The sequence below is a fragment of the Eurytemora carolleeae genome, unplaced genomic scaffold (assembly GCF_000591075.1).
Source record: "Eurytemora carolleeae unplaced genomic scaffold, Eaff_2.0 scaffold636, whole genome shotgun sequence".
NCBI lineage: Eukaryota > Metazoa > Arthropoda > Copepoda > Calanoida > Temoridae > Eurytemora > Eurytemora carolleeae.
Genome location: NW_019396671.1, coordinates 178,868 through 193,993, shown reverse-complemented (window position 1 = coordinate 193,993; position 15,126 = coordinate 178,868). Strand labels below are relative to the sequence as shown.

The following is a 15,126-nucleotide window of genomic DNA, read 5'->3' as shown; positions in this document are numbered from 1 at the left end:
TTACGTATGTCATGAAAGAGAATTACAATAAAATTTAATAAAAATTCCAAAACAATATAAAGAAGAAAGTTTAAAGCAATGCTCAAATGCATTCCTACGAGAATGAATTTAGATTTATAAAAAGCAAAGATTGCTTTCAATGTAAAAACAGACAGAGTTTAAACCGAAGATTGGATGCAAATATATTTGGCTTTCAATCTCAGTTTCTCCTCAGATATATCACATCTACACCTCTAGCTTGCTATAGGGTGTCCCAAAAAACATGAAAATTAAGTGACGAATTTTATATCTTCTTTAATCGACAATACCTTCAAATTTGAATGTAAGAAATTTTTCCAAATGTTAAACAATTAATAAGATTTAATTTGTCTAAATGTCTGATATCTCCATTAATTTTGTAAATAAAATAAGCTAAACCCAATTTTGGATAATTTTTTAGAATGTGTTTATGACTGTACAGCAAAGACGATCTCATTGATGTTTCTAAATTCCCACGTTTGTTATAGGACCCCTTGTAGATAAAATACAAGATGGCGGGTACAGGATTTAAGTGAGGGGGGGGGGGGCAAGATTGTTTAGGAACAAAAAATCATAATTAGGAACAAAAAATCGCGGCGCAGGCGAAAATTTTTTTGACTTTAAAGACTCAAAAAGAGTCAAAATTAATGACTAAAGACTAAAAAACTAGATTTTTAACTTTTCACACATTATAGTTTATTAAGACAGATATTTTTCCTGTTTTGCACTAGGGTTTCTTTCCCAATTAAGCATGCTATTGAGAAGCTATTCTGAAAATAGAACAAAAAATTCCAAATTCAGGGAGGGGCTTCGCCCCCCCCCCCCCCCCCTGAATCTGTAAGGGGGGGAGCGAATGTCCACCGCCCCCCCCCTGTATCCGCCCCTGCAAGATGGGACAGGACAGTTCAATCAAAATTGTAAACGACACACCCGAAGTTAAGTTTTCCGTGCATACTGCATTAATCTGCCGAAGATGGAAGAAAGCATAGTTTTAAGTGGAAAATTGACAGGACAAGGGCTATTTCAAGATCATAGATTCAAGAATCATACTTAGGTCGCAATATATTTCAAGAAATCATAAGAATTATGCCGCGATATATTTCAAGAATCATACTTATGCCGCTATATATTTCCAGAATCAGAAGAATTATGCCGCAATATATTTCAAGAATCAGAAGAATTATGCCGCATTATATTTCAAGAATCAGATAAATTATGCCGCAATATATTTCAAGAATCATACTTATGCCGTAATATATTTCGAAAATCATACTTATGCCGCAACATAATCCAAGAATCATACTTATGCCGCAATAAATTTCCAGAATAATAGTTATGCCGCAACATATTTCAAGAATTATACTTATGCCGCAACATAATCCAAGAATCATACTTATGCCGCAATATATATTTCAAGAATCATAATAATTATGCCGCAATATATTTCAAGAATCATTGCCGAAATATATTTCTAGAATGCAGTTATCAAGAAAATTTGATGTTCAGATTTACAAACTGTATTTTAGATTGTCAGAATAGGAAAAAATACCAACGAGAGTGTTACAAAGGCACACACAAAATAGAGGGAGGAGAATGGGATGAGTGGCTCAGGGGGTGAGGGGGTTCTGTGAGAAGGTTGAAAGGGTGCGGGGGAGGAGGGTTGAAGGGAGCTAGTTGAAGGGTTGAGGGGGGGATATATTTTATTATTGGTTTTCTCCTTCAAGGGTTCTGCACACTTGTGGAATATAGATTTATCCCCTTTCTTGTAAATATGTACATTTACTAGCAAACTCCCCTTATTCTTTCCCCCCATACTCCTTTTAAACTTGCCCCCCCCCCCCCCTACCGTCCAATAGTAAACATCCCTACCCTAACTATTTCATTGCATTGATCTTTGCCACCTTATTCCTCCAAATTGATGTTTGAGCGATTTAACAATTCCATCAGATATCTTTAATACAATTTCCGGGCTGACCAGCAAGTAAAGCCGGACGATCAGGCTATGACAGGACTCACAGGACAGGTGACCGAACGCTGCGTCATAATTGCAATAATCTTAATTATTTTTATTTCAATATGCGTTAATTTGGAGGTTGCATAAGTTTTGAGTTTAGAGTTCGTTTCCTCTTCAGCCGGAACCAACAATTAAGTCCAATCTGAGTTCGCCAGACCCAGGTTTAAAGCTTCATTTTAGACCCGACTTAATCAGCTGACGATAGCTTGTGTCACTTGATCAACAGCTGCCAGCTCTTGAACTCTTGAACTTCAATAAACTGTGATGATGATACCTTACAGAAGTAGCCTTAATTAAGGGATCAAGCAGTGATCCCTTAATTAAAGGATCAAGCAGTGATCCTCAAATTTAAAAAAAAGCCAACATCGAACGTTCAAGAATTTACCAGTTTCATTTAATTATTTCTCTGTAAGAAAGAACTCCAAGTTTGTGTAGTTAATGTAGTTATATGGCCGGAACAGTTTGATAAAAATAGTTAAAAAGTTTTCTATCTTTTAGGATTTATAGTGTTGTGGAAAAATTTTGAAATCCTTAAATGCAAAAGTTTTTTTTCCTTACTTTTGAATGTAAAAACAAAATTAGAGAGGTTTAAAGGTCGCAAAATTTTACCAGTAATTCCAAATATATGAATATTGTTTCATTTGCCTAGAATGAACTATCTCCAAATAGTTTACTTTGCATTTTCTTGTTCTACTATACGAGTAAAAATATTCTTAAAGTTCATTCAAAGCTTAATCTTTTTACCTTTCTCTTCATCAATCTGAGAGAGTATTACATTTTTCTCTCACACTCTCTATCTAAGCATTTTATGTAAACACCTAGCTCCCAGCAAACAGAACTGAATTCAACTAGTTTGTTTACGTAAACACCTAGCTCCCAGCAAACAGAACTGAATTCAACTAGTTTGTTTACGTAAACACCTAGCTCCCAGCAAACAGAACTGGATTCAACTAGTTTGTTTACGTAAACACCTAGCTCCTAGCAAACAGAACTTGATTCAACTAGATTGTTTTACACTCTTACAAACTATGCCAGAATTAAATGTATCAAAATGCAAAAAATGAACTTCTTATCATTTCTAAGGAACGTAATTTGCCAGAATCTTAATGCAAATAAAAACCGGAGTGTAAATGTATAGCACATAAATTCCAATAGAAGAGGATCATTCGATGGCGTTCCGTCCCGGTTTGCCTGACATAGTCTCTAATTGTACTATACAGATTGCTCTAGCTGGTTAAAAGTAAGCCTGATTCTTAAAATGAACCTCTCTCATTGTAATGTACAGATTGCTCTAGCTGGTTAAAAGTAAGCCCGATTCTTGAAATGAACCTCTCTCATTGTACTGTACAGATTGCTCTAGCTGGTTAAAAGTAAGCCTGATTCTTAAAATGAACCTCTCTAATTTTACTGTACAGATTGCTCTAGCTGGTTAAAAGTGAGCCCGATTCTTGAAATGAACCTCTCTCATTGTACTGTACAGATTGCTCTAGCTGGTTGAAAGTAAGCCTGATTCTTGAAATGAACCTCTCTAATTGTACTGTACAGATTGCTCTAGCTGGTTAAAAGTAAGCCTGATTCTTGAAATGAACCTCTCTCATTGTACTGTACAGATTGCTCTAGCTGGTTGAAAGTAAGCCTGATTCTTGAAATGAACCTCTCTAATTGTACTATACAGATTGCTCTAGCTGGTTAAAAGTAAGCCTGATTCTTGAAATGAACCTCTCTTACAGATTGCTCTAGCTGGTTAAAAGTAAGCCTGATTCTTGAAATGAACCTCTCTCATTGTACTGTACAGATTGCTCTAGCTGGTTAATAGTAAGCCCTGTTCTTGAATTGAACCTTTTTAACTGTATTGTACAGATTGCTCTGGCTGGTTAAAAGTAAGCCCGATTCTTAAAATGAACCTCTCTAATTGTACTTTACAAATTGCTATAGCTGGTATAAAGTAAGCCTGATTCCAAAGAGAACAGAATATATATGAGAGTTAAAAGTAAGCCTGATTCCAAAGAGAACAGAATATATATGAGAGTTAAAAGTAAGCCTGATTCCAAAGAGAACAGAATATATATGAGAGTGGAATTTAAACAATCCCTAGGTATGAATTTTTTCAGTCCCTTTCAGCCTGAAAGGGAGTTCAAAGTGTACAAATCGTGTAAATGTTCACAAATTATATGCAGTAGAGTACATTAATACAGTATGTTCCCTAGACTATCCATTTCAATTTCGAATTTTTTAAAGCTGTTAAATAAACTTTATAAAATTAATTAGGTGAATAAAAAACATCATTTGATTTATAGCTATAACGGAAAATCATCGTTTGTAAAGTGAAAGGCATAGTGAAATGGTCATTGGTCAATTATGAAACCAGCCTATTTCATAATTTGGTTTTCTTTTAATATTAATTTTAGATTTTCTATAAAATGATGTTCCAAGGCCCAACAGGTTATATACCAAAAATATGTGAAGTACACCTGCAGTATGGAAACAGTACAACAAAATGGCCGTTTTACACTTTTTTCTACTAAATTCCACTCTAATATATTCTATTCTCTTTGCCTGTTTCTTAAAATGAACCTCTCTAATTGTTCTGTACAGATTGCTCTAGCTGGTTAAAAGTAAGCCCGGTTCTTGAAATGAACCGGATTTACAGTGATAGTAGCATCTCGTCTATATACAGATGATGAAAAGAACTTCTTAGGGTCGATCTACTGGTGGACAATACTTGTCATATAGTACTTGTTGATTAATATATCATAGTAATAAAAAGGTTTTATTTTTAACTATCAATTATACATGTTTTTACATTATTATTAACAACATTAACAATTATTCTTTAGCTCTATTTTTCTACAATTAGGATGAAAAATAAACAAGAATTTTCTGTTCAAAACATTCAATTATGTCTTTATCAAATAACGCCACTAGAATTATTATAACAAATGTACTCAACCTATTGAGGAACATCATTAGTGAAATATTAGTAAATGATGGAAATATGTAAAGACAAATTGCGTAGATAAAACCAATAACAAAATTGATGGTTATAAAACTACTCGTCTTCAGACAGTGTTGTTTGAAGTTGTTCCTCATCACTTTTGTAAAATCCGTCATTTTATTGGTTGAACTTTCAGGACTCTTATCCTTTCTACTAGCAGTCTCTATGCTTTTCCTGTTCAACGTAGAATTAGCAGTTGATTGAAGTACAGAAAGGTTTTGTGCGTCGTCTCTTTCTATAATGCCATCTTCAGTACTTATGGTTGGATCATCATTTACTTGATCCCTTCTGATGCCTGGATCATCATGTACATCACCCCTTATTATGGTTGAATCATCATTTACTTGATCCCTTCTAATGTTTGTATCCTCATGTACTTGATCCCTTCTGATGGTTGAATTATCATTTACTTGATCCTTTCTGATTGTTGGATCATCATGTGCTTGATCCCTTCTGATGGTTGGAGCATCATGTACTTGATCCCTTCTGATGGTTGGATCATCATGTACTTGATCCCTTCTGATGGTTGGAGCATCATGTACTTGATCCCTTCTGATGGTTGTATCATCATGTACTTGAACCCTTCTGATGGTTGGATCATCATGTACTTGAACCCTTCTGATGCTTGGATCATCATGTACTTCACCCCTTATTATGGTTGAATCATCATTTACTTGATCCCTTCTGATGTTTGGATCCTCATGTACTTTGTCCCTTCTGATTTTTGGATCATCTTGTACTTGATCCCCCCTTCTGATGCTTAAATCATCATTTACTTGATCCCTTCTGATGGTTGGAGCATCATGTACTTGATCCCTTCTGATGGTTGGATCATCATGTACTTGATCCCTTCTGATGGTTGAATCATCATTTACTTGATCCCTTCTGATGTTTGGATCCTCATGTACTTTGTCCCTTCTGATTTTTGGATCATCTTGTACTTGATCCCCCCTTCTGATGGTTGGATCATCATGTACTTGATCCCTTCTGATGGTTGGATCATCATGTACTTGATCCCTTCTGATGGTTGGAGCATCATGTACTTGAACTCTTATCAACAAAGTTGATCCTTGATTTCTTGTCAAGTTTCTATCAGAAACCACTAAAGAGGAATTATTGTGATTGTCTTGATCTTCTCTGTCTGACAAACAATCCTGACTCATCAATTTCCGAGGCGTCGCTGTCATAAAAGAGGAATCTGTTTTGATTGATTGGGTATCTTTTATTCTCTCAGCTTCAACATTTAAGTCCTGCACCTTGTGTAATGAACTTGAGTGTCCTCCATTTTCTAATGAACCCAAGTGTCCTCCATTTTCTAATGAACCTAAGTGTCCTCCATCTTGTAATGAACCTGAGTGTCCTCCATTTTGCAGACTTTGTGAAATTTTGCCAGCTTTCTTCTTTTTGTATTCCTTTACGACAGAATATATGAAACGAGCCAATTCCATGAAAATAGCTGACAATATGACAAGCTGGATAACTGGTAGATCATAGCAGATCTTGTGTGATTCATCTTCTTCTTTGGCTAAGGTTTGGGATGAATTACCTATTCTAATTTCATCGATTCCTGTTTCAACACTAAAGTGAATCAACATGTTAGATCTTTTCAGATCATCTCCACAAACCGTCCATATATAAATGAGATCAAGGGAGCCAACACAGAGCGTCACAAATCCTACAACCATGGCTCCTATAGTTGGTTGTAGTCGGTGAAAAATGACAGGGTTGGTAAAGAGTAGAAATCTTCCCGCTGATAACCCACTTGCCAGGCACACGAATAGTATCTTGTAGTATCTACTGCCTATGAGGAATATAATACCTGGATTAGATTCAATGATTTCTACAAGTTGGTGATTCCAAAAGCAGGCAACGGCAGACACAAGAAAGTCTCGTGTAGACTTTAAGATAAGCGTTGCTATAATAAGAACAAGAATTCTGTTAATAATGTTTTTGTTAGAGGCAGATCTGGTGTTAAGGAAATAGATTACAAAACTTGAAACTGCAATAGTGACAGGGTATGCCAGGCAGTTGATAGTGAATGTGTATAGATTGGGGATAGGTGGTACTATTAGTACTGCACAGGAGTAGATTAGTACGCAGATTATTTTAATTGATGTTTTATCGTTCATGGCACCCTTGTTCCACTCTCTAATAACACTGTCGTATTCTTTACAGCTAGCAGCACCCTTCTCTCTTCATCTCTGTTGACAGAGAACAGTTATTGATGTTGCTAGGATAGATCCAATTATTTTTAAATAATTTATGTATACACTCAATAAATTGGTTGCTTGTTAACAAAACGCAATAAAGGGATGTATATCTTGTTTAAATACATTTTTCGAACTTAGATAACTAATGTTATCTGATTTTATGAGGGTCTCAAATAAGGCGAGTTCTTTAAAAATGTCTTAAATCCAAGAGTTATTCCTATTTCAGAATTTTCTGGTTATCACTGTATATATAGTGAATGTACACCATTTTCAATCAAGCCAAAATGGCAAACTCAAATTGTTAGAACTTTCTCAATTTTTGTGCTACATAACTCTGATTGATATACCAATCCATGACGTGAGCCTTCGCACCAAGAAGAGTGTTTTTCGGGACACCTCGTATATTTTGTTTAACTTGCAGGATCTTAAATTGATATTTTGTTTTAATGACATTACTACATGCTTACAGAGGGACCCATAAAACAGTGGAAGTGGGGTGTACACAACCCCATTTCACTTAATAACTTTATTTTAAAGCAACTGGTCAAACTATTTGCTTTATGACGTCAAATACACACGGGATTGATTAAATGTCGTCTTACTATCTCACAGTTGTATGGGTCTCGCTGTAAAAAATAATTCCTGACCGTTTTATAACATGCATAGTAAAAATACTATTTTTATTCTGAATATATCTTATTTTGCATAAAATATCTCATCAAATGTATCTGGGTTCAAAGTTTAATTTTTCAATTATGGAGGAAGCTTGTATCTCAGATTTTAAAGTTTAGCTCTATAGTTGTTTGTATAGAGTTGAGCGAAGTCTGGAGTAGAGAATGAACCAGGAGTAGAATAAAAAGATTGCTCCATCAGCTCGTAAACTTTTCCACTAAAAATGTAATGTTTAAAACCTTGAAGAAGAAATTAAATCAGGAGGACAATAGAGCCTGGATTAACCGAGAATAGAATAAATTAAAGGATTTATCAGAGACGGACAGAATACCTGGATATATCAGAGACAGACAGAATACCTGGATTTATCAGAGACAGACAGAATACCTGGATATATCAGAGACAGACAGAATACCTGGATATATCAGAGACAGACAGAATACCTGGATTTATAAGAGACGGACAGAATACCTGAATTTATCAGAGAAAGACAGAATACCTGGATTTATCAGAGACAAACAGAATACCTGGATATATCCGAGACGGACAGAATACCTGGATTTATCAGAGACAGACAGAATACCTGGATATATCAGAGACAGACAGAGACCTGGATATATCAGAGACGGACAGAATACCTGGATATATCAGAGACAGACAGAATACCTGGATCTATCAGAGAATGAATACTTGGATTGAGCAATGATGGATTGAATACCTGGATTGATCAAGGATGGATTGAATAACTGGATTGATCAAGTATGGATTGAATACCTGGATTGACCAAGGATGGATTGAATGATAAAGTCTGGTGGAGCAAGAACATCAGTAAGAGCTATAGCTTCAGGCACCAATTTCCTGGTTAGAAAGGAATGAACTATATTAATCTGTACCACATTTAATCAATTAATTCAATTTATTGAAAGTGTATATTTAAACTGTTACTGACCTAAACTCAACTGGCAACAAAATGGTACAGTAAATCTTTATATGTAATAAAAACATTTAATATCTTATACCTGCAGAGTTGTATAACCTTGGTCCGAACCTTGCTCAAACAGGACCCAGAGATAACTCCATGGATAAGTAGATCTGAACCCAACTCCTAAATAATTGAAAAATAGTCCTTAAATTAATATCTGTAATCGTGTTTCAGCATACCCTCACAAAACTTACTTAATTTCTTATTTCAAAATCGAAAAAATTATTTATAAATGTATTTTTTTATTTCACTGACTGCTCATATAGGACTAGTTAGGATCATTTTTCTACTCATATAGGACTAGTTAGGATCATTTTACTACTCATATAGGACTAGTTAGGATCATTTTACTTTGTGGATTTAATCTGCAAACATTTCTTGTTCCCTTTGAGGCTCTGACCAAAAGAAAAGAAAAGTTTAAGGTTGGCAAAACCCTTGCAGCTGAGCCCAAGTGTAAACTTAACTGTTTAGAGAGTTTAAATGGTAATATGTTTGACTTGGATTTCATACCTCAACAACCCACAGAGAATACAGATTACAGAGCAGATTCAGTACGGAGAACTCAGGGTTATCCCTAGTATACTCCGTAAACCTGGAATATATCCCTAGAAAACACTGTAAACATAGAATATATCTCTAGTATACACTGTAAACCTGTAATGCATCTCTAGTATACACTGTAAACCTGGAATACATCTCTGGTATACACTGTAAACCTGGAATATATCTCTAGTATACACTGTAAACCTGGAATATATCTCGAGTATACACTGTAAACCTGGAATATATCTGTAGTATACACTGTAAACCTGGAATATATCTCTAGTATACTCCGTAAACCTGGAATATATCTCTAGTATACACTGTAAACCTGGAATATATCTCGAGTATACACTGTAAACCTGGAATATATTTCTAGTATACTCCGTAAACCTGGAATATATCTCTAGTATACACTGTAAACCGGAATATATCTCTAGTATACATTGTAAACTTGGAATATATCTCGAGTATACACTGTAAACCTGGAATATATCTCTAGTATACTCCGTAAACCTGGAATATATCTGTAGTATACACTGTAAACCTGGAATATATCTCTAGTATACTACGTAAACCTGGAATATATCTGTAGTATACACTGTAAACCTGAAATATATCTCGAGTTTACACTGTAAACCTGGAATATATCTCTAGTATACACTGTAAACCTGGAATATATCTCGAGTTTACACTGTAAACCTGGAATATAACTCTAGTATACACTGTAAACATGGAATATATCTCTAGTATAAACTGTAAACCTGGAATATATCCCTAGTATACTCCGTAAACCTGGATTATATCTCCAGTATACTCCGTAAGCCTTGAATATATATCTAGTATACATTGTAAACCTAGAATAGATCTCTAGTATACACTGTAAACCTGGAATATATCTCTAGTATACTCCGTAAACCTTGAATATACTAACCTCTGTATAACTACTGCTTGAATGTAAACCAAGGAAAGAGTTCTCGCTAGATGAAATTGTGAATTACCTCTCACAAGAAACTTATCAGAACCTATTACAGTATGTATTTTATGTAAAGGGTTACCTTAAAAAAATGAGACCTTATAATGATGACCTAAAATATTCATACATTTGTTTAAACTTAACTATTCATGTAGGTATGTACATTATACAATGTTACCCACAAAGAATGAGACTACAATAACGACCTGAATCTCTTTTATTATAACAACATGAAGGTTTCTACTAAACTATAAAAATAATAAGTGGAAGGGTATCCTGGGAGTGATTTAATTCCTTAGAGTCGTTTCTAAAATATCATTCATTGTGGGTAGCCCTGAACCCTGTGAAACATATTTTGTTTTCAATGACTGTCCAGTGTCCGTCTATATGGTGAATGCATAAAAATCTGAATCTGAAAATATTGACAAGAAATTGTAAAATTGAATTCAATGACGTGTAAGGACATGTCTCAAATCTTAAGGAGTAGAGCAGAGAATCAATTGTTGAAAAAATAGAATATAGAAAGTATTTCCACGTATCCTACGAACCACTATAGCACATACAGTGTTACTAAAAAATAATGACTTTTGTCTTTATATATATATATATATTTGCCTTGTCTTTTCGGTTTGTTTCTTTATAAAAAAAACTCGCATGACCCCAGGGAAGGTTGGAACCATCAAAATAATTTCCAATTAAAAAAAGTTTCACTAATTCTCCAATAAAAAAGAAAATCAGCAATGATGACCTTGTTATTTTTCTTATTTTCTATTTTCTTTAAAAACATGTGTTGCCATTATTTTTCAGTAAAACCTTTTTTGACAATTCTGCATTAAAAGCCCATGAGTTGGGTTTATAGTTAAGCAGTATCCCAGAATCAAGTGTCAGATTATACATAAGATGGCATCAACATTAATATACTTTTAAGTGAATTAAGTGACAAAATATATAACTATTCAAAAGTGCTAATTGTTGAATTTGTTTCTTTGCATAGATACAGGGTAACCCACAAAGGATGAGACTGTAAAGACGACCGGAAACTCTTGAAATATGACAGTCCCCGGGTTAGTTTATGTATTCTGCCCTAGATTCCTTAGATATGGTAATCTAATGGCATATTCAATGATATGGCAAAGAAACAAATAAGTTTACAGTTGCAGTGTAAATTTCGCACAATCGTCTCTGAAGTTTCATTCTTTGTGAGTAACCCTGTAGGTCAAACTATGAATTCTGTTGGATCAAAAAGACTGCGTTTGAAATATCAAAGGTTTACATCATCAGGTTGCAAAGATATAGGGATTAGAAAATTTGAGTTTGTGGCAAAGAATCACTTTCTTTCAACCATTAGCACTTTTTAATATAAAATTTTTTTATTTAAATCCTTGTTATGATGTTGACTACATGAATACATGAGAGGGCATCAGATCTATAATATATTTAGGATATCTGCCCTTGTCAATAAACCTCTCAAGAGGACGGGAAACCTATAATAGAGGAGGTAGAGGGGGGGGGGGTTAAATGCAATTTATATCTTATATACTTATATACATAGTTTTCCTTCAAGTTTCAGTTTGCTTAGTTCTTCTTGGGTCGTCTTTAACAAGCTGACCAACAAACACCTGCTCAAATCAAATATATTTTTTCCCATTATTTAAAAATTAATCAATATAGACCAGTTCAGTTTAAGAGGGGTTAAAACTAAATTGATAAATATCTAACGACTTAGTCCTAAAATTCGATGTTTTTGCCTTAAAATCCGTTCGCTCCGTTCTAAAATCGTTTTTTCCGTCCTCAAATTCTATCTCAGCTACCTATCCTAAGATTATTACTATTCGTCCTCAAATCTAAACTTTCCGTCCTGAAAAATCATATATTTTGAATAAAAATCCTCTTTCTCCGACCTATTGTCCTTAAAATGATTCCTAAATCTAGTCTCTAAATCCCAAAATCTAATTTCTCCGTCCTAAAATCCTATTATCTGTCCTGAAATCATATTTCTCCGTCCTAATATCCTATTATCTGTCCTGAAATCATATTTCTCCGTCCTAAAATCCTATTATCTGTCCCAAAATCTAATTTCTTCGTCCTAAAATCCTATTATCTGTCATGAAATCATATTTCTCCGTCCTAATATCCTACCTTCCTTCATTTCGTCCTAAAATGCTTGCTTTCCGTCCTAAAATCTAATATATAATTTTTCCGTCCTGTAACCTTATATATATTTTTTCCGTTCTAAAATAACATTACACTTTCTAAAATCCTATCTCTCCGCCGTCAAAACCTTTCTTTAAGTCCTTTAGTCCTACCTTTCTATCCTAAAATCCTTCCTTTCCATCTTAAAAATCCTTTCTTTTCATTCTAAAATCCTGCTTTTCCGTCCTATCATCCGTCTTAGCTTCCATCTTATCTACAGTCTTATCATCCGTCTTATCTTCCGTCTTATCTTCCGTCTTATCTTCCGTCTTATCTTCCGTCTTATCTACCGTCTTATCTTCCGTCTTATCTTCCGTCTTATCTTCTGTCTTATCTTCCGTCTTCTCCGAATTTATATATTTAATAATTGCTCTTTGTAAGAAACAAATCTGCCCTAAAAACATTCAAGCATTAATATTTGCTGAAGAGAACTCGACTAAAGTTGTGAGTTTTTAATTAGTTTTGCTGCTTCAGCTTATAAAGATAATAAAATTGAATTAAGATTAATTCTAGAAGATATGGAAATGTTAAAACTTAAGACATTCTCAAACTTAGGATTTGAATAGAAAACTCAATGAATTTTACTCAATGAATACTGAATACATTAAATACTTTTGCATTTTAAATTCTTTAACACAAAAGATAACAAGAGATATAACCCACAATAAAAAACTTTATTTAGATTTAAAAACCCAAAAAATTTTTTAAGTATTTCATTTTCCTAGTCGCGTGAAGTGCAAAGTCGGAGTTCAATTCTGTCTCGGACAAACTCGTATTTTTCTGGAAATCCTTAAAACAAAATAATTTTAAGGATCAAAGTGTCAAGGATCAATGTTTATATAACATACATACATACATAGGTTTTAGGTAACCAGGAGAAGGTCTAGTATAAAACCTGTAAACAGGAGAAGGGTTAGTATAACCTGTAACCTAGAGAAGGTCTAGTATATAATCTGTAACCAGGAGAAGGTTTATTATATAACATGTAACCAGGAGAAGGTCTAGTATATAATCTGTAACCAGGAGAAGGTCTAGTATATATCCTGTAACCAGGAGAAGATCTAGTATATATCCTGTAACTAGGAGATGCCTAGTATATAACCTGTAACCTGGAGAAGATCTAGTATATGTCCTGTAACTAGGAGAAGGTCTAGTATATAACCTGTAATCAGGAGAAGGTCTAGTGTATACCATGTAACTAGGAGAAGATCTAGTATATAACCTGTAACCAGGAGAAGGTCTAGTATATAACCTGTAACCAGGAGAAGATCTAGTTTATATCCTGTAACTAGGAGAAGGTCTAGTATATAACCTGTAATCAGGAGAAGGTCTAGTATGTAACATGTAACTAGGAGAAAGTCTAGTATATAACCTGTAACCAGGAGAATGTCTAGTATATAACCTGTAACCAGGAGAAGATCTAGTATATAACCTGTAACCAGGAGAAGGTCTAGTATATAACCTGTAACTAGGAGAAGGTCTAGTATATAACATGTAACCAGGAGAAGGTCTAGTATATATCCTGTAACCAGGAGAAGATCTAGTATATAACCTGTAACCAGGAGATGGTCTAGTATATAACCTGTAACCTGGAGAAGATCTAGTATATAACCTGTGACTAGGAGAAGGTCTAGTACATAACCTGTAACCAGGAGAAGGTCTAGTATATAACCTGTAACCAGGAGAAGGTCTAGTATATAACCTGTAACCAGGAGAAGGTCTAGTATATAACCTGTAACCAGGAGATTGTTTAGTATATAATCTGTAACCTGGAGAAGGTCTAGTATATAACCTGTAACTAGGAGAAGGTCTAGTATATAACCTGTAACCAGGAGAAGGTCTAGTATATAACCTGTAACCAGGAGATTGTTTAGTATATAATCTGTAAGGAGAAGGTCTAGTATATAACCTGTAACTAGGAGAAGGTCTAGTATATAACCTGTAACCAGGAGAAGATCTAGTATATAACCTTTAACCAGGAGAATGTGTAGAATATTACCTGTAACCAGGAGATGGTCTAGTATATATTCTGTACCTAGGAGAAGGTCTAGTATATATCCTGTAACTAGGAGAAAGTCTAGTATGTAACATGTAACCAGGAGAAGATCTAGTATATAACCTGTAACCAGGAGATGGTCTAGTATATATCCTGCAGCTAGGAGAAGGTCTAGTATATAACCTGTAACTAGGAGAAGGTCTAGTATATAACATGTAACCAAGAGAAGATCTAGTATATAACCTTTAACCAGGAGAAGGTCTAGAATATTACCAGTAACTAGGAGAAGGTCTAGTATATAACCTGTAACCAGGAGAGTGTTCCTGCGGGAGTATTTGTATTCCTGTTTACAAGGTTTAGTATCCAGTTACTGGTCTGCTGTAGGAGAACATTATTATCTCCTTCATAAGTACAGTTTGCATCGTTATCATCCCTAACGTATTAACAACAAATATATATATATAAATTGTTGATACTTTTTTGATTTTCTACTAAAAATCATTTATTTCCTCCAATTCGAAGGAATACCC

General features: G+C 34.5%; 1 protein-coding gene across 1 annotated transcript in view; it reads right to left on the bottom strand.

Moving 5' to 3' along the window:
* Nucleotides 1–7,903: 7,903 nt before the first annotated feature.
* Nucleotides 7,904–15,126, bottom strand: part of LOC111707190 (peroxisomal acyl-coenzyme A oxidase 3) — a 32,333-nt gene continuing 25,110 nt past the window's right edge. The window contains exons 20-27 of the mRNA XM_023480245.1: nucleotides 14,900–15,029; nucleotides 13,322–13,389; nucleotides 11,965–12,026; nucleotides 10,366–10,456; nucleotides 9,402–9,483; nucleotides 8,929–9,014; nucleotides 8,684–8,767; nucleotides 7,904–8,126 (exon numbers count right to left, since the gene is read on the bottom strand). Coding sequence (XP_023336013.1) covers nucleotides 8,018–8,126; nucleotides 8,684–8,767; nucleotides 8,929–9,014; nucleotides 9,402–9,483; nucleotides 10,366–10,456; nucleotides 11,965–12,026; nucleotides 13,322–13,389; nucleotides 14,900–15,029 — 712 coding nt within the window. The 3' untranslated portion in view covers nucleotides 7,904–8,017. The remainder of the gene's footprint in view (nucleotides 8,127–8,683; nucleotides 8,768–8,928; nucleotides 9,015–9,401; nucleotides 9,484–10,365; nucleotides 10,457–11,964; nucleotides 12,027–13,321; nucleotides 13,390–14,899; nucleotides 15,030–15,126) is intronic.